The sequence below is a fragment of the Molothrus aeneus genome, chromosome 3 (genome assembly GCF_037042795.1).
Source record: "Molothrus aeneus isolate 106 chromosome 3, BPBGC_Maene_1.0, whole genome shotgun sequence".
NCBI classification, from domain to species: Eukaryota; Metazoa; Chordata; class Aves; order Passeriformes; family Icteridae; genus Molothrus; species Molothrus aeneus.
The window spans coordinates 19,535,414-19,558,200 of NC_089648.1; the positions used below are offsets into that span (position 1 = coordinate 19,535,414).

Consider the following 22,787-nt stretch of genomic DNA (forward strand, 5'->3'; position numbering starts at 1 on the left):
TTTTCCAAAAGTGGAACCATTTTCAGCCATGTGAAATCTTTAGCAATTTCTTGAAATCATTTCAAACTGAAATGATGAAAGATCCTTTTGTTTCACATTAGTGCCAAACGGTTTTTCTTCTTGAATATAACTCTTCTACACAGTCTGGTACATAACTGCTATGTTTTCATGCTCCCGTATGTTAAATTGTTTTGTTCTATGCTCTTTATTTCATAGCCTGGAAGTTCCCTGAATTCTTCTGAAGTGCTTAAGTCTCAAAAGGAATGAGAATTTCGTAGAACAGCCTGGGTTGGAAGGGACCTGCTGTGGACCGGGTTACCTTTCACTAAACCAAGTTGCTCAAAGCTCTGTCCAGCCTGGCCTTTGAGCACTTCAGGATTGGGGTATCCACAGCTTCTCTGGGCAACCAGTTCCAGTGTCTCACTACCCTCCCAGTACAGAATTTTTTCCTTTATAAGTAATTTGGAAAACCAGAGGTGTTTACTGCTGAACAAATAGTTTCTGAAACACATCAGCATTTGTTGGCCAGCTGGAAGCCAAATATTTTGTCTGTGTGCCATTATGTCAAAGTCTTTGCTGTTGTTCTTAGAGCAGAACAACAGCTTATGGTGCTTCCTGGAAAGAGTTATTTGTGTTGCTGGGTTTATTTGTTGCTTTTTATTACTTGCACTTGTTTTTAATGGCTTCACAAAATTATTTAAATTTTGTCACTCTCAACATTACCAAATCACATAAGCATTCTTAGTTATTAATTAATATGTTAGAATTTGCTGCTGTCTTGGAAGATAGATGTTTTCTTCAGTTAAAGGGTCAGTTGCACGTGTGGAAGGCCAACCATTGCTGATTTACACAATTTGGTACATGAGCACTTTTTGTGTTGATTGAGTTGCCTGAAGTATCTAAGGGTACTTCATTTGTGACATTTTTTTTTTCCTGAAATATTTTCAAGTAAGTGCGGTGTGGGGTGGGGTTTGCAAATCTATGAAAAGATGCAGCACTAGTATAATACCCTTCCAGAGAAAGTTGTACATTAGTGATGGCTCTTTGAGAGTCAATATAATTAAGTGATTGGTGCTTTATAAATAAAGAGAGCAGAATATACTGTACTAAAAGTTGAATATGGGTTGTTGCTTGCTTTCAGGAAATGGTGGGAGGCAGAGAAGTGCTAGTGATGTCTGTTGGAGCAGGCCTGATAGTGCAGTCTTGACACTTAGCATATGAACTAGATGTTTGGGATTTTTTGGTGGTGTACAGAAATCAGAAGGGGACATGGTTTTATTTGGTGGTGAAGATTTATGGTCCCAAGGAGTTTATCTTCTAATTAGATATTAAGTTACTATGAGTTAATATAATAGATTGTGAGAAAGAAGATGAAAAAACAGAGTAAGGGGGTGAGTAATGAGCTGAAGTGTTTGTATAGTGTACCTACATAAACTACGTGGTGATTGGAATTCTTTGGAAGTTTTTCATTTTCAAACTCTCTCAGCAGGTTTTTGTTGTTGTGCTGCTAACAATCCCTTGCTACAATTTTGTTGGATCATTTTCCTTTGAATATAGCAATGAGATAACTATTGTGTCAATTATTTTCCTGAGAAAGCATATGAGACTCCTTGCCCAAGTCATATGAGTGCTTACCAAGACAGGACGTTGTCATTCCTGGTCCTTACAGGAGCTGCCTGAAACCAGGGAGAATGGAAATAGGGAGGAAGAGGGGAACAAGAAGGGTGTGTGGCTCTCTTGCAGTAAATCTGAATATAATAAGAGTGTTAAGATAGTTACAGATAAAATAAACTATTGCAGCTATTACTACTGTGTTATTTTTGAACTGGGATGTATTCTGACAATGAAATGGGAAAACTTGTTTTGTTATATCTTCAGTTTTGGTTGGGTTTTTGTTTTTGGTTTTTTTGACTGAACTAATTATGATTTTGTACTTTTTTTAGTAACTTCTCTCAAGTTCCATGCTGAAAGTGGCACTGTAGTGTTGTATATTATCTTTCAATGACTACCCATTAAATTTGATCAAAGCAAGTGAGTGATCTTATTGACAATGCAAACGGGGTCATTCTTTATTCTTTCTGCCTCATGCATTAATTGTGCTCTCAGGACTTATGCAGGTAGTTATTAGAAACTGGAGGGATACCAACCACTATAGGTGGTTTCTGTGGGAAGTTCCAACCACCCCACATATCTAATAATTGTAGTGATATGCAAATAATGATTTTAATGATAGTCACTACAGTTCACAATTCTCTTGCTGATGTGTGAGTTAGAAAATGATTTAGTTCGTTTGTGTTGTCTCTGAGGTCAGAGAGATAAAAAGGGAGGTTGATCCTTCCTCTCCCTCTGCTCCAGCTTTTTCTTTGGGGAAAGTGAGTAATGGATTTAAAACAGGTATGTGGGATTTTATTTTCGTTTTCTTCCTTTGTTCTGTTTTAGCACGAAAAATGCAGAATTATTTTTCTGTCTACCTTCTACTTTAATGTGATGACTTGGGGGAATCCTGTACCCTCAAAAGACGATCTTTTTATTTGTCTTTTTGTGCTTTTCACTCTTCTGGGTCTAGAGATGAGAACAGGACCAAATCCTGAATTTAGGGTTTTTTCCATCAGTCAAGTTCTGTAATTTTAGGCTTAGCTTTATATTGGTAAGAAATAAGTGTTTTCAGTGAGTAGTTATTGGAATATTGAAATAAGAAACATTTAATCTTTAAATTAAAATCAGGGAACTGGAATTACAGAACAGATTGGAATATAACCTGATCAAGCAAATTTGTAAGAAAAAAATTTTAGGTTTTGCCGTAGGTTTAAATGGAGTAATTGTGTCCTTACTGGGTTTGTCTTGTAAATTGAGATCAATGAAATTCATCCAGCAACAGCATGAAATCAATTGTAAAATAACATATAATTCCCACCCTATATTGTAAATTATACTTTGTTTGATATTAGTCACTGAGTTTTCCATGCACTGGGGTGCATTTTCTTGTAACACAATTCCACATAATGCTTGTGGATCTGTTTCTAATGTGTTTGAGAGTGATCTGTTTTTCATGTCCACAATTGCCTACATTTGATCTTATGCAAATCATGCAATCAAGCAAATGGAAAGCAAGGCATTGTTGCTAGAGGACCTTGACAAACAGTGGCTTTGTAGTTTTAAGAACCTCCTCCCTCTTTCAAATTCACGTTTGTATCCATAGCTGTTTGAATCTAGTGATCTGTTATGTAATATAATACTTTTAACTTGAAATAGGAAAATATCTCCCAAATTAGGTTGTGATAAATAATTGCAGTGATTATGATGTAATATGATTTTTATTGTTCAGTTTGTCAGTTTCTGCTTCTAACCTATTAGAAATACTGCCTTCCCTGTATTTGCTGGCTCATCCAAACTTTGAAGTCTATGGAGAGATTTTAATGATGGCAAAGCTCCTACATTGAATGACATTGCTAAGCCTTGAATTTCTTTGTTTTCTTCTCCTGCTTACACAAACGAAATTTTTCTTTTTAGCCTTTATCCTACCTAAATCTTTGAGATTCCATTGAAACTTTCTATTTAGTAGTCAAAATACTTCGGTGTTAGTAAATCAAGATGAGGAATAAAGATTTTCTTTGAATCTGGTGACATACTGCTTTTTAAGCATATTTTATTTTTCAGCTATTTTTAAACTGTCCTATCCTTTCCTCCCCTTTCAGTATGTTTATCATCTGATCTCTGTGCTCATATGTGCTGTGTTTCCATTCCTTGCTGTTGTTTTTTTTTTTTTTCAACTTGACATGTTTCCCTGTCTTTTCTTCTTGCTTTCTATTCTTAGCTTATAGTAATTTGTTTTTTTCAGGGAGGGAAATAAAGCATTTTCCCATCTTCCATCCTCTTAATCCTTGAAAAATTTCTTCCCTCTTCAAAATGCACAAGGTATTTCTACAAGCATTTGCCTGCCAGTAGTCTCATCAGCTACAGTCTACATCAAACCCCTCACTGACAAGGAAAAGAGTGATCCACCATAAACACATGGAAAAGGAGAAATCAGCTTTTTCTTTTCCCTTTCCTTGGGTTATATTCACTCTTCTTGGTGAAACCCTACCATATACTTTCAACTTTGAGAGAAGAAAGCATAATCAGTATCTAGGAGGTTATGAATTACAAGGGTTCCATGATTTGCTTTCATCTATTCATTTTAGGATTGCTGAAAGTAAAATCCTTCTGGTCACTTGTTTGCCCACCCACAACATGAAATACGTAATACTTGTGTCACAGACTTTGCGCTCCATCTGCACTTTTGTGGCTTCTCTTAGGGCAGCTGCAGGGAATAAGGGACGCAGGACGGTGTACAGTAACAAAGGCAATGCAGCCAGTGCAGTACATGGAGTTTCCCTGCATGCTGAGCCAGCTTGAGCACCTGCTCTGGAGTGTGCTTTCCCCCTCTCACTGACTTAAGCACTGCTTAACCCTGGTAGAATCAGTCCCATTATGTTGATTAAACATGTCACTGTTACAGGCATTCACTTGATGATTTTTTTTAGCTGCTGCATTTTTTTTTTAACTCACACTTTGCCATGTGCTCCATAGAACAATACCAATGAGTGATACATAGTGGAGCAATAAATAATACAGAGTGGAGCAAATCAGAAGAAATTTCATTCCTGCAGGGACTGAAGGGGAAAACTAAGGAGAGAGAAGTTGGGTCTATAACATTTCTGCTTTGGTGGCGTCTTTGTCATCCAACCAGAATTTTTAAATTTGTGCTCAGAAATATGTTTAAAAAAATATAGTTCAATACTATTGGGTTCTGAAAACGCTACTTTTTATTATGTCTTATAAAAACACAGAACTTTTCTGACATACTGAAAATTTGTGTCTATTGAACAAACACTTTACCTGTATACCTTATGCTGTTGCCAAAACCTCAACTGTAAATTCCTTCTTAAAAGGAAAATTTGCTTGTTTAAGTCTAAGATTTGTATTTTAATGAAAAAAAGAGATCAGAAAATGCTAGAAAATTATGTCTGCATTACTTTCATGCTATAATTTTTCTATCAAACATTTCTTTATTAATATAGGGAAGAATATATAAACTTTTAGAATATTTATTCAGCAAAAATGATACATTTTATTCACCATTTTCTGCAGTAATTGAAACTCAATATAGCTTCAAAATGAATAACGACTGAGCAGTTGTTTTGCTATAGCATTAGATGGGTTGTCTTTACTGAAATATATTTTATGAGTGTTTGATGTTCATGGAGCTGAAGACAAACAGGCAAAGAGAGTGGATCAGTATGAGTAGTGGCAACTCTGAGCTTCCTTTGTGTTCATGCTTGTAGGGAAATCTGCATGGAGTGAATTGTTGTATGTATCGATGCTTGTCATTCTTGTTTCATACAGCACATTTAAAAAATATATATAATGCAGCTGTGTTAATGAACCTGTACTTGTTTTTCCATTAATTTAATTTGATTTGATATAATAATCTCAAATGTGTTCATTTGCCGCTGTAGCAAATTGATGTAGTATGTAGCACCTGAAAATCTCATTTCTTTTTTTTTTTTTTTTGCTTGGTTGGTGTACATTCTGGTGTAAATGGAGTACAGTGGGGTTATCTCAGCCAAAGCACACCCCACAGATCTATGGGCAGTCAAAATTCACAGCTGAATTTTGACTGAATACTACTAAAGAACCAGTACCTATTCATTCCTCTGGGGCAAACCCAAAACTTTTAAGAGACACAGGTCCTCTTCTTCTTGATTTTCTAAACTCACTAGTGTCTGAAAACTATAGGAAAACAAATTAAAATGAATACACCTTGTAAATTCCTATTCTTTTTTTGCCCTAGATTTGGCAGTTTTCACACCGCACCAGTTCCTGCTCACTGCCTGCACGCTCGCTGGCTGTACAAACAGTTCCCAGGTCACCTTGTTTACAGCACAGCTGCCACCATCTCACATAGATGCCCCAGTCCTGACAGTTTTGGATTCTAGAACAATACATGTACAGTAAGTAAGGATTTCTTCTTTCCTGACAACACAATAGTGCATCAGTTTATTCAAGAATTCCAGTGAGTTCAATCAGGGGAAGGGTTTGTGACATAAAATTAAATTTATTATGATTAAATGCATAGAAGTGATTAGTTTAGTGGTTCTGTGAACCTTCTGATTATCACTTGCCAACTTAATTTCCATTTTGTCTTTACGCAATCAGTATAACCTACATATGGGCATAGCCTCTGCAAACTTCAGTGCAGGAAATGTTCTGGTGATATGCCCCTTTTGTAGCCCCTGCTTTGTGTGTAATCATTTATCTACTGAGTACAAATACTGCATTAGAGGTATGGTTTAGATTTATTTTTATGATTGCACAACTGGGTTTTCGAATTCTCAAAATAGACCCCATGAAGTCCTCTAAACAAAGCCTTACATTTTTCAGCATGGTCTGAATCTTTATTTGGTCTGGTCTTAATCATATTTTGCTTTTATTTGCAGATGGAAAGAACCAGTAGAAGTAAATGGAATCCTAGATCGCTATGTAATTTATTTGGCCACCAATGAGCAAAACTTTACAAAGTGGAATGTAATCTATAACAGCACAGAACTTTTTCTGGATTTTACTATTCCGCAGCTTTTCCCGGGTACTGAATACCTCATAAAACTAGCTGTAAGTTTTAAAGATGTGTAGTAGAGGTGTAAAATGGTGAAAATGATTCTGACTTTGTTAGGATCTTAATATTTAATGGTTCTTGCGTCCACTTTGTTTAACCTCTTCTTTTTGAAGCTAAGGTCGGTGAGCAAAAGTAGGTTTTTTTTGTTTCAAAAGAGATTCACTAAACTGTGTATGTAATTTAAATACAGGTTTTATTCAAGGATAAGTTGGATAACTAATAAAGAATTGAGCAGAAATATATGAAATACTTTTAAAATATTTCCTTGGACCCAACTTACAAGCAAATATTTAAGGTTTTTAAATGTGTCAACCTTTCATATTTTGTACCATGGTAATTTGTTCTTTCATCCTTTCCTTTTGTATGTAGAAGGAAATATCAGAGAAGAAGAGTTCAGTGTAGAGCAGCAGTTTGTGTATTCAAAACATTTTAAAAGACATTAGTGTTTTCATTACATTTCTTTATCATTGGTTTTATTTTGTGATGAAATACAACAGCTTCTTCACTAACAAACCTGAAAATATGTGGATAAAAGGAGAGTATTGTCCCTTGTTTTAAGCACATTGTTCATTTTATAACAATACCTATATAAGGATATTTGCTTTGATAAATGCCATAGAAAAATATTCTGCTCTTGATTATGAATAAATTTACATTTATGTAGACTGGATATGCATTCATTTTTTCTTAACATGCTCTTGAATGTTCTAAATATTATACCACAAAAAATAATCTACCTTCAGGTAATGATAAGGATCTGACTTGAACCTGAAAAAAACAAGGATATTCAGTCTAATTAAAGCTTAGATTCATGTTGAAATTAATTCATTTGTGCCTAGATATTTCAGCATAGTAAATTGCTTAGCATATATAATAGCACCATGTCCAAAACTAAGGCACTACTTCAACAAGCACTTTATGCCTTGATTTTTTATTTATTCTTTACAAAAGAATTTGTGCTGTCCTTCATTGTGCCACAGCTTTTCTCTGCTCCTGCCCAGCATGGGGGCACAAGGAGAGAGCATCAGGGAAGAATTAACAGCTACAATCTGGAGAGCACCTGTGACTGCTTCTTTTGGTGCCTCTGCCTTGTGATACGGGAGGAGGTGTTGTGTGCATCTTGGTTTTGCTTCATCAGCGTGCACAGATTTCCTAGAAGTTACCAAATAAATTTTTAGGAACCCTTTGCTCTCTGTATTTTATTTTTCATTCCTTTGTAAATTTTTTATCCCCCCTAATATTTGCATTTAATCAGAAAGTAGCAAAAGATAATTTCTTCTAGTGACAAAGATAACCAGATTTACCTGGATAAAATGCAGTGGTCTGTGATAGGTGAGTTAGAAGATCTAAATGTCCTTGCAGCTTTGAAAATGATAAAAGTGCATGAAAAACTCAATATCTCTGAGGTGTGATAGCTTTCTTAAAACATTTGGGTCCATCATATATAGTGCTAGTTAGACTGGTTTGAGATAGGTTTACAAGTTATGAAGATTAAACATGGCCAAATGTTACTTGTTTATGAAACGAAAAAACTCCAAATATAAAAAAAAAAACCCAACAAAAACGAAATCCACAAAAAAATCAAATCAAGAATACACACCTAGAAAAAAATTAAATATTTAGTGTTTCATATATTATTTAACTGAATTTCAATAAAAATTAAGAATAAAAATACCCCAAACAATCATCAACACTGGAAGATGTGACTAAATTGTTCCTTTTTTTTTTTTGTTACAATGAATTATTTCTATCAGTTAGAACCTTTTTCTTTTCCTTGTTTCACAGTTACTATTAACTTTGGTTTGTATCCATTCAAAATTGGTTTTGTTTTCTGTGTTGATTTATCAAAAACTGCATCTTGAACACAGGAAGCAGGAGCTTCACAAGAACTTTCAGCACCTCACAGGCTGTTGCCTTTAACTTTTGTATGAAAGGTTAATGTTACTACATTGAAGAGAGTTAGAAAATGTTTATTTTTGCATGCTGTTACGAATTTTCAGAATTGATTACTGCCATTTAATATGCAGCAGTTTTTTTCATAAATGAGTACAACAGGTTTTGTAAGCAAATCTAATGCTTCTTTCCTAAAGTCAGCCAAGAAGACCTAGAGTCATGTCTCCATGGATTAGTACAAAGGAACTTGCTTTTGTTCTGTTCTAAGCTGGGTGAGTGTGAGCCAGGCCAGTGTGAAAGCAAATGGAAAGTTGAAAGGTTGCCTTTAGTAGCCAGGGTGTCACTCTTCTTTGTATGACTGACGTGCTTTTGTGATTGAACTGTTAAGCCAATATCTCCTCAGGATGCTGCAGTGTGGGTAAGCTGGCTCAGGTCCCGGGGGGAGTGTTGCTATGTGGTGTCATTGGATGTGGTTTGCATCTGTCCTTTGGCTGTCCAGTTCCTGCAGTATTTTTGCAAATTTCACCTGAAATCTGTTTCTCAGAGTGACAAAATGGGAACTCAATCTGGGTGGAGGTTGTCATGGCTTTGAGAATCACTGGATGTGATAGCCAGATGTCCAGTCCATTTGGATACACTGATCTAAAATTCCCCTACCTAAAATGCAGATGAGCTCTCTTTAGCTGATTTTCATTAGAAGAACCAGAAACTTCATGTCCCAACAAATTTCAGACATACAAAAATTGAGCTGTGTGAAATTCAAGAAATAAATGAATGAAAAGGCTGCTGTTACCAAGCCCTTAAATGAAACACTCTCCACTGCCGAAATAGGCCTGGTGGAAATTAATTAGCTAGTCAATAAGGAATAAATGAGAAAGAGGCCTTCCAGAACTGCTCTTTTTGGCTTCTTTATGAAGCCAGTGGAAGTGGAATCATTCAAAGATTACTCTGCTTCTCTGGAAGGATAATTTTCTTAAATATTTTACTTATCAAAATACTGTTACCTGAGCATCCATTTGAACTGATGCTGGTTTTTGGGTTTTTTAATAAACATTATCATGTTTAGAGTAAATGCTATTTTTTGGATGTTCCCAAAACTGAGATTGTATTCTTTCATCTTTACTTGGTAGTTCAGACCGAACATGGAGTCATTCCTTAGTTGTATTGGGAATGTAATTTCCAGTGATATCAAAATAATCTTTATGTACAAAAGAGCCTCTTATTTACAAACAATACTTATTTTTACCCTTGGGGTCAGTATACAGTTTTGGAGGGCATAGAGATTATGTTTGACTGTTCTCTGATTTGAAAAACAATGGGGAATGGGAAACTGAAGCTAATCCTTTCAAATAAAATATAACAGATTGAGAGAAACATTTTATTCCTGGAGATCTGGATAGCAAGATTCTTTGTTTGCTGATGATCCACTTGTCCACTTTAGTGCATGGACAACTTAGAAAAACACAGATAATGCCATAATTTTTGCGTAAGTGTATGTCCAAATGTAAATATTTGTTGAATTTCGGTTTTTTTTAATTTTATTATTAAACAAAACCCTAAAAATAAGCAATAACATAACACAAAAATCTTTCAATCCAGTAACAATATATGCATATATATTTGTATGGTTTTTAGCGTGTGTAGTGTTGTCATCAGTGTTAGTGCAAATAATTGGCAAAGCATCACATGGACCATAGCTGTGTACATGTAAAACTTTAAAAACCTGTTATATGGAGTGATATGCACTTTTGCCCTCACATTGTATTATTTCATATCCCAAACAAAATACAAAAATTGGGTGGTTAACATTTTGTTCTCTGGCAACTGAAATACAAATTATTTTACTTTATTTTCCATAAACATGTAATAATAACAACTAATACACACTGGTTTATAATAGGGTGGTTTTTCACTATTATAATTGTACATGCTCTGGGTGCTGTTGTGAAATACAGAAGAATGTTTTAGCTATAGTATGCCTAAAAACTAAGTATCATAAGTTATTATACATCCTCTTGTTATTTAAGAAAAGAGGTAAACAAATCTATGCTAAGAAAAGGGTCTTACCTGAAAATCACAGGCTTACTAAGTTGAGATGTGGAGGAATAATGAGACTTAGGCAAAAAAAAAATTGCTAAACTTATTGGTACTACCTTGAAAGGTGTTTATTTGTTCTGATTAATATTTTAAGGCTTGCACTGGAGGTGGGTGTTCTGTAAGCGAAGCCAGCACGGCTATAACAGATGAGAGTACACCAGAAGGGGTTCCTGCTCCAAAAGCCCAGTCATATGCATCTGACTCCTTTAACATCTCCTGGACTAAGCCTGAGTATCCGAATGGTAAGTGAACTCTTTTAGCCTCAAGTTAAAAAGATGATTAGTAAAGGTAAATTAATATTCTAAATGGCAGCTTATATGTGGTGCTTAATTTTTAATGATCATTTTAGCACATAAAATACCTGAGATAGTATCATTGTCTGCAGCTGGGAGATTGTGGTTTTCAGCCCAACGTGGTGTTTCAGTGGCTCAAAAGTGCTCCCTTTTGATAGTTCTTGTGTACTGCATCTCATTGTTCAATGTTTTCCAGGGCAGCTGAGCTGAGGAACAGGCATTCTTGGAGAATATCGGTCTAGGATATTAATTTCACCCTCCAATAAAACATTAATTGATATGTAATAATAATTAGATTTGTGTTCTGCATACTCATTATATAGTTGTACTTCTCTATGGCTGTGAAAGTTAAACAATATACTTTCTTTTGTTTAGAAATGTTTTCCATTTCGAAATGTCCGTGTGTAAAACTTCTAGACAAATGTTACTTTTCTAGTGGGGTTGCACAGTATCATTTACCTTGGAATTTGCTTTGATTTTAGCAGTTTAAATCACTGCTACATGCATGATAATAAAATCAGAGTGATGCTATGTAAGAGTCACTAAATTTGAAGTATCAGAAATGTTTTTCTTTATTGGCTCATGATATTATTTCAACATATGGAATTATTTCTCCCAGTGGTTTCACATAAATTTCATTTTTTCCTGCAAGTTTTTTTCCCACATTCAGTTGTGATAAAGCACATCCTACTTGTTCAACTTCACTAAAGACATTTTAAATTATTCCCCCAGAAGTGGTGATTGTATCCTGTAAGGTCTTACATTAAATTTAGAAAGAAATAAGAATATGTCACCTGTTAAATAATGTATTTGATAATTTATGGTTCTTTGGAAGTCATTGTGGAAGATTTTGCTTCCTAGCCCCTTAGAAACTTTCTAACTCTGTTTCTAAGATCTCATCAGCATGTGTGGCAAAGGTAAGGAGGCAGGAGAAAGGGGAAGGGTAAGGGATGGGAGGAAATGGTGAGGATGGTCATGTATGTAGCTTAGTGCTAAAGTCTGAATAATTTTCCCTGAAATAGGCATTTTTATAGTTAGTTTCAGGGCCTGATCGTGTTATCCTTGCATTGTGGAAAAAAATCCAAACCATTTAGAGAATGGTTTAACTAATCAAGGAAATATAAATATATATGTCCATATACATATTTGTACATGCATATCAACAGCACACAATAAAGGTCTAGAGTTTAAGAAATAAATTTTCACAAGCTTCCTTTAAAACAACTAAAAGCCAGGATGCATGTCTGAATTTGGGTGTTGTACCTTGTTAATACAGCATTTACTATGTCCAGCTTGTCTCTCCTTTTAACTACAATAAACAACTTGCTAGGGAACTGCTGAGGATGTTGGTGCACTTTCAGCAAGTTTGCAGCTGTTTCCAGATTGGGTGGGAGTGCAGGGCAGGAAAGCTCTGCAGAGGGACTTGGACAGGCTGGATCAGTGGGCTGAGGCCAATGGTGTGGGGTTCTACAAGGCCCAGTCTGGGTGCTGCCCTTGGGTCACAACAATACCAGGCAGTGCCACAAGCTGGGAAGCTGCTGAGGAAAAAAGCACCTGGGGGTGCTGGTCAGCAGTGGCTGAGCTGCAAGAGCCAGTGTGTGCCCAGGTGGCCAAGAAAGCCAATGGCATCCTGGCCTGGATCATCACTGATGTGGCCAGCAGGACCAGGGTGGTGATTGTTCTCCTGTACTCAGCACTGGTGAGGCCACACCTCCAATCGTGTCTTTAGTTCCAGACCTCTCACTATGAAAAAAGACATTGAGGTGCTAGACTGAGTCCAGAGAAGGGTAACGGGGCTGGGAAAGATACTGGAGTGCATGTCAGATGAGGAGCAGCTGAGAGAGTTGGGGGTGTTTAGCCTGGAGAAAAGGAGGCTGGGGGTAGACCTTATCCCTCTCTACAACTGCCTGAAATGAGGGTGTAGCCAGGTGGGGGTCAGTCTCTTCTCCCAAGGAACAAGCAATAGCACAAGAGGAAATTGCTTCAAGTTGTACCACAGAGGTTCAGATTGTATATAAGGAAAAATTCCTTCATGAAAAGGGTTCCCAAGCATTGGAACAGGCTGCCCAGGGAAGCAGTTGAGTCATCATCCCTGAAGGTATTTATAAGATGAAAAGTTGTGGCACTTTGGGACATGGTTTAGTGGTGGATTTAGCAGTGCTGGGTTAGCAGTTGGACTCAATGATCTTCAAGGTTTTTTCCAACCTAAATGATTCTGTGATTTATCTAATAACATATTTCCTCATTCTCCAATTTTCTGTTTCCATCCTTTCTCCATTTTCTTGAAAAGACTTTTTAAAAAACTCAACAGCAAATAAGCTCTAAAAGTTTTGACTGAGCAAATGCTTAATCAGGAAGGTTCACATTGTTCAGTGACTTTGTTTTGCTCGTTCTCAGCACATCTTTTGGGCTGCCTTTTGGCCATATAATTTATAATGGCTGTGTCAGTGTTTTAAAACTGTGTAAGAGACTGAAAAATATCATAGTTGAGGAGAATAAAATTTGAGAAAAACCAGCAGAAGGTACTTAGGTACTTTCCCTAAAACTTTCTTTCTTCAGCATTCTACTGGTGCATTCTTTATTTTTCTGTTTGTTTATTTTTTTTCCCCAAAAGCGTAAAAACTGTTTCCTCCTTTGAAATGAGTTTGATCAAACTTGGTGTGTTTCAGGCTGCTAAGCAGTGCTTTTCAAAAATACTGAGCTTGGCTTTGTTTCAGGTGGAAACCTCAGAATTGCAAAGATTTGCATATCAGAGATTGTCATCTCCTTATTAGTTCTCTGGGGCCATTCCTTTCTCTCCTGCCTCCTTTCGTTTGCTCCTGCTTGACAGATGCTACTGTTTATTTCCATGGGCTGAGGAGGCTTATCAGCTTCCATTGGGCTGGCTGGGGCTTGGACAGCGCAGACTTTGCCATGCCCTCCTGATATATATGGGGTCCAGCTGCTTGCTATGAATTAGAAAAAAATTAAGGAGAATTAAAATGCTACCCTGGAGGTCAGAGGTGGCAAAAAGGATTAAAGGCTACATGGCTTCTTCACAAAGATGGCACAATGAGGGGAAACAAGCTTTGGGGTATAGGAACACCTAGGCCTGTGTTATCCAGATGTAGATATCGAACTTCAGGGCTACGGTTTGTTATTGAATTTAGGGCTTATTTACATTATATGGAGGGAAAAAATATTTCATAGAAAAATGGGAAATTATACACCTAATTTTTTGTTGAAAGTTGCTTTGGAAATATAGCTTATGTATCAAGTAGAAAAAAGACTTTTGGAAGATGGCATGTTGAATATATTTGAAATACCGACATTTTATTTTGTCTTATTTTCAATCCAGCAATAATATGGTTGATGGGACATGGCCCAGATTCTGCCACTCTACACATACATATCGCATACATATGTAGGTAATAGGTAATATAGGCAATATTGACCATTTAGATGAGGGCAGTGTATGGAGAGGCTTGTGATATCATGTGTCATCAGATACTCTGCTTTGACCTTTCATTATTCTAGTGGCCTTAATAAACAATGATCTCCTCTTCAGAGCACATCCATTACAATCTTGCCATATAGTTTGATAGCTGCTCTTTTAAAATCCTTGAAAATTTTCCAATGAAAATTTTCCTTAGCTGGTCAATTCTCAAAAACTTCATTTTGTGTTCATGTCATAGATAAAACCAAGTCTAAATCAGACTGTACCTTCCCAGCCATGTGGAATTTTAATGGAAAATACTAGGTATAGTAAAAACTGATTTATAAAATTATTCAGTGAACTAAGCCAGTACTCGTTCTTGCAAATCCTTGTGCTTATGAGAGACGACTGGTGTTTGTAGTCAGTGAAATTGATGTAGGTGAAAGTATGTTTGCTTAAGATTTGACCTGTAGATTGCACCTTAAGAGTAAAGTGCTTGTAGTACTTTGGATTCAAAATCTCTTTAGTGTCTTGAATATCATTGACACATTATATGGTCTCACCCAGAGAGGGGAAAGGAGCAAGAAGAAGATTTTATAACTTTCTTCAGTTTAAGTTTAATTTGCATTCTTGGATTTCTTTTCAATGGTGAAACATAATTGTACTATAGACAATAGAGATTTTGTCTTCAGTGAAATCAAGATTTGACCTAGCTGCCTAGACTTCAAAACTATGAAGAAACTGCATCTTTTCATAGTGACCACATGTTGTTCAGGAAGCCTTGTAAATCACAAAAATGTCCTATGGTCTTATATATTTTATGCATGGTAAACTTCAGCAGTATCTAGCAAGTCTCAAGAAGTTTGTTAACTTTGGGCTAACTTTAAACTTTTTTTCTCTATGTTTTGGAAGCCTATACCGGTGAAATAGGGAAGCAGAGTTACTCATCCCTGGTGAAAATAGTTACTGCCTAATTTAGAAAAATGGCTTCATATCTCAAAAATGGACTATTAGATAATTTTCTTCTGAAATGTACTTTTTTTTTCTTTCTTTTCATACTGTAGTTTTCTCCATCAGTGTCCTACATGGCAAAGGCAGAAGTAAAATCAAGAGGTAATGGATCAGGTTTTTGGAGATGATTGTTCTCTATCTGTACTGGGAGAACTAACAGAAGTTCACAGAGCTGAGCAGCAAGCTGCTCCTCAAGTGGGCATGCAGCACAGTGCTGTGGCTTTAGGAACTCTCTGAAACATTAATGCCAAGTGACCAGACTATGATTCGTGCTGATACCATAAGTATCAAATGAATTAATAATGATTTATTAGGCACTGATCTGGGCTCTCTGATGACCAGTGACAGGACCCAAGGGAACGGCATAAAGGTGTCTCATGAGATTTAGGTTGGAGATCAGGAAAAGGTTCCTTGCCCAGAGGGTGTTTGGGCACTGGAACAGGCTCCCCAGAGAAGTGGTCACAGCACCAGCCTGACAGAGTTCAGAAGTGTTTGGACAGTGCTCTCAGGCACATGGTGTGATTCTTGGGGTTGTCCTGTTGGTCCCTTCCAGCACAGGTAGTTTTAAGATTCTATTCTATTGTACTTTAAAGGGGTTAGTGCTACAGGTATAGTAGATGCTTAGAGTTATGTCAGTGTTTGGCATTTTTTCCCTATAAAACACATCCTTAATGCCAGCATTCACATTTTTCCTCTGAGATAAACAAAATAGTTTAAAGTATATACCCATATATATAAGATTTGTTTATTTATTGTAGGAAAAATATCAACCATTCATGTTATTGCTTCACAAGCAACTAGGCACAGAAAGACAAAGGATTTTTGCTTTAGAAACCCAGTCAAATGTGGTAAGATTGATAGTGTGAGGTTTTCCAGGACCTCCTCCTGCACATCTCTGCTGTCTGAGCTGAGTTTAGCCTCTCAGTTTTCTAGAAGAGAAAGGAATTGAGGAGTGTGTGAATCACTTCACCATACTCAGATCTTTAGCATATAAATATTTTGAAGTAGAACTCTTCAAAGCTCAGCTGAAACAGTTGTATGTACACTTTTATTTATGATGCAGTTCTCCATTTTGTGGAGTGGAAAATATTTTTTCAATTTCACATTGAATCTTCCTCAATGTAGTTTCAAAAAATTAATTTTTAAGGGAAGGAATAGTGAACTGACCTATAGTTTTACAATAGAATTTGTTTTTATAATGGAAGGATTGGAAGGCATCCTCTGAACTAAAATCACTTCAAATATATCCTATAACTTTGCATTTATTTGGCTTAGGATTTCTCATTTAAATAACTTTTAAAAAGGGAGATTATTCAGAAGTAAGAAAGATGGCAGAATAGCCCTAAGAAAAAGTACTGCTTTGCAAGCTCAGTTTCTAAAATCTAAGCAAATCTGTAAAACGAAGTTTTTAGTTCATGAAATTCAAAATACTCTACAGGATTTGTTATCCTACCATGTACCTTTATAAGAACAAAGTTTTAGAATTCCTTATAAATGCAATAAGCAATCACTTGCAGTTTTAGTTAGTATTAGCCAGTTATACAAGAAGGACCATTCTTTCCTCTGTCTAAAAGTCTTGCTAATGTTTGAGTTTCCAAATATGTTTTCTTTCTTTAGATTGACTAGGAAAGGAGTAGTTTACTTCAGGAATTTTTCTACAGCATATTGAGAAGGAAACAGTAATCATTACTCTTTTGTGATTTCATGAAGAAAAGTGGGTAAAATTTTCCAACCACCCCACTCATACCCCAAATTAATGAAGTATGTAGTTTGTTGGCAAAGCACTGAAAATCTGAAGTAATTTTTATAAAGAAAGAGTATGAAAAAGGTGTTTTGTGTGACAAAATTATTTGTTACTGATTCATTGTAGTTATAGCACTGAGTTGTCCTTCCACATTTTGATTATTTTGAAGATTTTGTTTCTAAGTCTGAAGCTGTTAAGATGTGAGATGGTTTTTTGTATTGTTCAAAAAGCCATATGCAGAGTAGACTCTAAACCAGAATTGCCTCAGTTTCCCTCATTCCAAGGTGGTGTTGGCAGCCTCTCAGAAGCAAGTTTTTTAAGGAATAGTGAATAGGAATCTTTGGAATAGTGAAATTGTTTAAAGAGATGCAGTGCACTTGTAAGGTTTGCAATAGTTAAAGATGGGAGAGTATCTTTCTTTTGAGTTTTATCTGCCCAGTCATGCTAAACAATATCTGCTCAATTGTGAACAGATTGAAATACTACTACTACTGCCTTGGTGTCTGTAGCATTAGTTTTCTTCTAAATTCTGTAGCTTTTTGGTTACTAAGTGCTATCACATTGTTTTATAGGTATTATTACTAGCTATGGATTGTACATGGATGGTGTTCTGCTGCAGAATTCATCACAGCTAAGTTGTTATGCTTATGGGCTTGCTCCTTGGAGTCTGCATTCCTTCAGAGTCCAGGCATGCACTGCAAAAGGTTGTGCTTTAGGTCCACTGGTGAGTACCTTAATTTACATTCTGGGAATGTAATAAATGTCAGATGACAGTGAATATCAGAGTAAATGGTGATGATTCACTCTGGGCAGTACTAACCCATCTGGCAAAATGTGACATTTAAAAAAAAATCCTGTTTAAGAGCTGCTAAAGATTCAATAGGTCATTGTTAGGCACCATTCCAAGGTAGAACATAGGTACAGTGAGGGAAGACAAAAACGGAGGCTGAAACACACATTATTGAAATTAAATGGAGTTAATATATTTGAAAAGTGCAGGTGTGCTTTAACCAGATTTACAAGGATGTATATAAAGAAAGAGTTACTGTTCCAGTAATGAGCAAATTTCTAGCTGCTGGACTGAAAGGACTGAAGTTAATTTGAGAATTGCAGAAGCTAGAAGTGGCAACAGGAACAAGGAAAATATGGTAATTCATAAATCTTTTGAATGCAAGTATGTGATCAAAATATTATACTTGACAGATTTTAGCAGTCTTGTGTAATGCCCCATTTTTTCAGGATTTGAGAACACAGGAATATTAAATTTGACAAATTTGTGAAAAACAGACCTCCTGAGGGTTTTTAATTTTGTTAAAGGTTTTTGGATATATAGCTGAACTGATATATCTGGTATGATTTCATAGTATAGCTGATGAATAACTAGATTCATATCTACTGTGCTTGGTTTTGTTTTCAAGCATAACTGAGAAAGAGGCCTGTGCTTATTCTGGGATTTAACTTTTTGTTTAATTCAGCTTTATTTTTAGGCTTCTAAATTTGGTAAAAGAAAAAAGAGGGAAGAAAAAAGAGGTTTGGGAGGGTTTTGTGTTTTCCTTTCTATTTTTTCTATCACAGTTTATTTTTTATCAGGAAAGAACTTCCAGGTTTTATTTTTGTGTTGTAATTTGTTAGTCACATTTCCAATTTTATTTCCAAGATTGCTTTTGTTCAAATGCCAGTAATGTTTTCTCTCTGCAGAAGACAACTAGACTTTATAACCATTAAACATTTTATAGCTTGCTCTACTTTGAAGAATATTTATTCTTAAAAGCTTGAATGGCTTTTTGCCAGTTTTTCTTGTACATTTTTTTACAACTTCACATATACCCCAAAAGCAAATCATGTTTTAAGGTACTTGATATGCAATAACCTAATCCATTGTGTTGGTAATGATGCTTAAGAAAACTCATTACCAAACTTTGCATACAGATGAAATATGTAAGTTTTCAGTACTACTGTCCTATCAAATAGGCATCAAAAGGAAAGAAGAGAACACCAGTGGTTACAGTTTAAAAAATATTTCTAGTAGTCTTTTTTGAGATCTCCACTGAAATACAGACTCGTAACTTGACTTTTGGAACAATTCAAAGGGGTTGCGGTAGCTGATACTCATCTGCATCCCATGATCAGTACACAAACTGTTTTCCAGAGACAGTGATCCATCTCTAATCACAGGAATTGAAGTACATCTTGATTTAGGCTCACCTAAGTGCTGCCAGGAAGTTAAAGCACTGGATCTTCATTTGATTTTTTAAAAAAGATTTTCCTATCAATTACGGAGTAAATCCAATACTTAAAAAAAAGAAGAAGAAAAAGAGAAGCCTTATGTTTTGCCTCTGCTCTAAATAGTATGGGAAACATTTCCCAGCAGTAAACTGATATGCTTCCAGCTATTTTTGTTGCTGATCTTGTGCTTAATGTGCCCTAATCGATCAAGGAACATCATGTGACATTCCCCTAAATATGGAATTTGTCCACCTTATATTCCTGAAGGTGGCTCTGAAGATCTTAATTAATTATGAGAGCATTAGCTGTTATTCTATTTCAAAAACATGGTTTTGTTCAGATTAGGTAGTTCTTGTTTGATTTTTTTTTCTGTGACTGTGACTTATTTTTAAGCGAGATGCAAATTGTTAAGTAAATTAAGAAAGGCTGCATTTTAATCTCTTCCTATTACATCCAAGATACTGCTTTTTTCTGTTCTAATTGTTTGGGTGTTTTATCCCTAAAGAGGGAAAAAAATGGTTTATTAAGGGCTAGTGTAGCCTGTAATGGATTCTTTGGAGAAATTCAAGAGAACTCAAATTATGTTTGTTTTGAAATGTGTTACCTCTTGTAAATGTCTTATTTATAAGTGGAAATGTTCAACACTGAATATTTCTCATCTCAACCCACTGCTATTAAATTTAAATTTCAGGGTTTTAGTAGTATGTATGCTTGTACTTTTCCCAATATTATTAGGCCTATTCTATGATTTCTATGATTTGGTGTCACTTATATGATACAAGAGTCTTTGTTTATTAAACTATTAGTAAATATGTCTGAAAATACCACGGGGTGGTGTAAAATGATATTTAGAAAAATAAGTCTGAATAAGGTTTTCTGTGCCATATGTTTGTATAGCACATTATAAAAAAAGGTAAAGACATAATATAGCTGTCACAACTGTTTAAGACATGATACAGATTGCTACAAATTTATATTATTTAAAGATTTTTTTGAATCTTCTTAAGTAGAAAAACATAATTGTTAATAATTTCTTCACATTTGTCATGTTTCTGATTGGAGCACCTGCATTTAGGAGCACTTTACTGGAAATTACTTTGTTTAGAAAGCACCATTTAGTCAAATCCTTCCATAAGGATGTTTTTGACTAAAATACCCAAATAATCAATGTGGCAGTGATCCAACAAATCTATGTTTATCTTTAAGCATGTACTTTATCCTGTTGGCTTTACTGCAACTTATCACTTACTTTCAATATAAGAAAGTGTATAAATAGAGAAGCACATATGGAGGTATTGATGCACATGGCAGTTGTAAACAATAAGCTGTCCAATCTTTTTGTATCTTTACATCTGAAAAGTACAACATTCATGTTTCAAGGACAGAGAAAATATGTTTGGTTATTTAGATGACAGAGCAGGTGTGGCAGATTAAAAATAGCATTTATTAGCACTCCCAAGAACCTGCAGCTGAGAGGCACTTACAGAAGTGTGAAACCATCTTATACCTTAGAAAACACCAAATAAATAATGTAGCAGAAACAAAATTGTCGCTATAAATAACATAATAACAAATTACTTTGTTCCATAGCACTGAATGTTTAATACGAGTTGCAATAGTAAATAACTGGAATATTTAATAAGTATTTATTTAGTTCTATTACAAATCTTTCATATTCAGTACATTATCCAGCTATTTTACTTTTTATTTTCTCTTAAAGATTTACTTTTTATTGCAACTTAATTTTATTAGGTGAATGTGAAAGTTAATTTAGGGAGCAGCCAATATTCCAGAAAGGAATTTTTGTCTGTTAAGTATTTGTAATAATTTACTGGAGTGTTTAAATGCGTGTTCCTTGTAGTTGCTTTTTAAACGCAGAAAGTTATGTGGTCTTCTATTGCTGTTTCCTTTCCTTGCACTGAGATTGTACATCTGCATGAGGTGGATGTAAAAATAATTAAATAATTTAAAAAAAATCTTTCATTCTTTTTCAGTATTTTTTTCCTGTTACTTACAGTAATCTCTATTTAAAGTAGGTTAGTAGCTGAACAGCTTCAAACAAATGTAGATGAAAGGACAGCAACATGCTTAAAAATTAGGATGCTGACAGTGTTAGTTACTTTTTCTTAATTAAGAAATACCTTTTCTTAAATTTTGCATCTCTCATTCCTCTCTGTGACTATGGCACCAAATTCCATCTCCTGTTGAATTTGCAGGTAGAAGCTCGGACCATGGAAGCTGCCCCTGAGGGAATGGTTGATGTATTTACTAGTGCTGATGGGTCCAAAGAAGTTCAATTAAAATGGCTTGCCCCAAATAAACCAAATGGAAAACTGACCTACACAGTCCTTGTCACTGGTCTGTTCTATGCTGATCAAGGTATAATTTTCCCTTCATAATAAGTCTAATGATAACATTGATATTCCATTTATTTAAAAAAAATTCTTTAGCACTATATTTTTGTACTTTTTTGTTTTTCCTTGTGCCATTGATTATTTTAGAATTATCAATTTTTATTTAAGAACTGCTGCTTTGATTTATGGTGCTTTACATTTGTACAAACACATAAATTGGCAAATAAAGATAAGCTCTCTGCACTCATTTAGTCTCTAGATATACACATAGAGTCTTATCTTGCCACCTTCTCTCAGATAAGGAAGCTGTGCTCACAAAGTTTCAGTTGGTTTGCTTATATAAACCACTTGTGAGAGCTGGTCATAGTATGGTTGATCATGGGTATAATTTGAAGAAGAAAGGGAAAGAAAACCAACTCTTTATTTCTATATCATAAACAGACTCAACATGAGATACAAAAGCCTGACAAGTAACAGCTCCCCGCAGGTTGTTCTTTTGCTTCCACAGGTTTATGTTGCAGGTTTTTTCTTTTTTTTTACATCTTTTAAACTTAAACATAGCAATGTGGTCTTGGGTTAAAATGTTGCTAAATCAGAGCAGGCAGTTAGTGATGTCACCCTTATGTAAAAGCCTAGGGCACTAAAGAAAGTAAATGGACATTTTTTCCAAATGTATTACAAAATGTGTGTATTTTTTAGTTGAAAGTAGAAAGCCATGTCCTCTAATTATATAAATGTAAAATACTTGGGCACTGAATAAAAATGAATGTTCACAAAATGAGTATGAGCATTTAATATGTCAATTTGAGCTATTAAGCATGCACTAAGGTATAATAAATAATAAAATATTGTACACAAGTAATGTTTATGAATTTTACCTAACAATGTTGTCATTAATTTTTAGTGCACTTTAAACAGCATGATTGACATTAGGCAACTATAAAAAAGTTTTCTTATTAGTATAATATGAAATTGTGGTTGAAAATAATGTTTGGATGACATTTAATCCTTCTATGTACTGTTCGCAATTTTAATCAGTATTGTAAATGCAGTAACAGATAGAGAATTGAATCACTGATGACTTTATGACTCGCCTCTT

At 35.3% G+C, this 22,787-nt stretch overlaps 1 protein-coding gene across 1 annotated transcript in view; it reads left to right on the forward strand.

The window, feature by feature from the left end:
* USH2A (usherin) overlaps positions 1–22,787 on the forward strand; it is a 375,341-nt gene that overhangs the window by 178,707 nt on the left and 173,847 nt on the right. Inside the window, exons 33-37 of the mRNA XM_066546427.1 lie at positions 5,834–5,993; positions 6,480–6,651; positions 10,740–10,887; positions 17,681–17,832; positions 21,551–21,713. Of these exons, the coding sequence (XP_066402524.1) occupies positions 5,834–5,993; positions 6,480–6,651; positions 10,740–10,887; positions 17,681–17,832; positions 21,551–21,713 (795 nt within the window). The remainder of the gene's footprint in view (positions 1–5,833; positions 5,994–6,479; positions 6,652–10,739; positions 10,888–17,680; positions 17,833–21,550; positions 21,714–22,787) is intronic.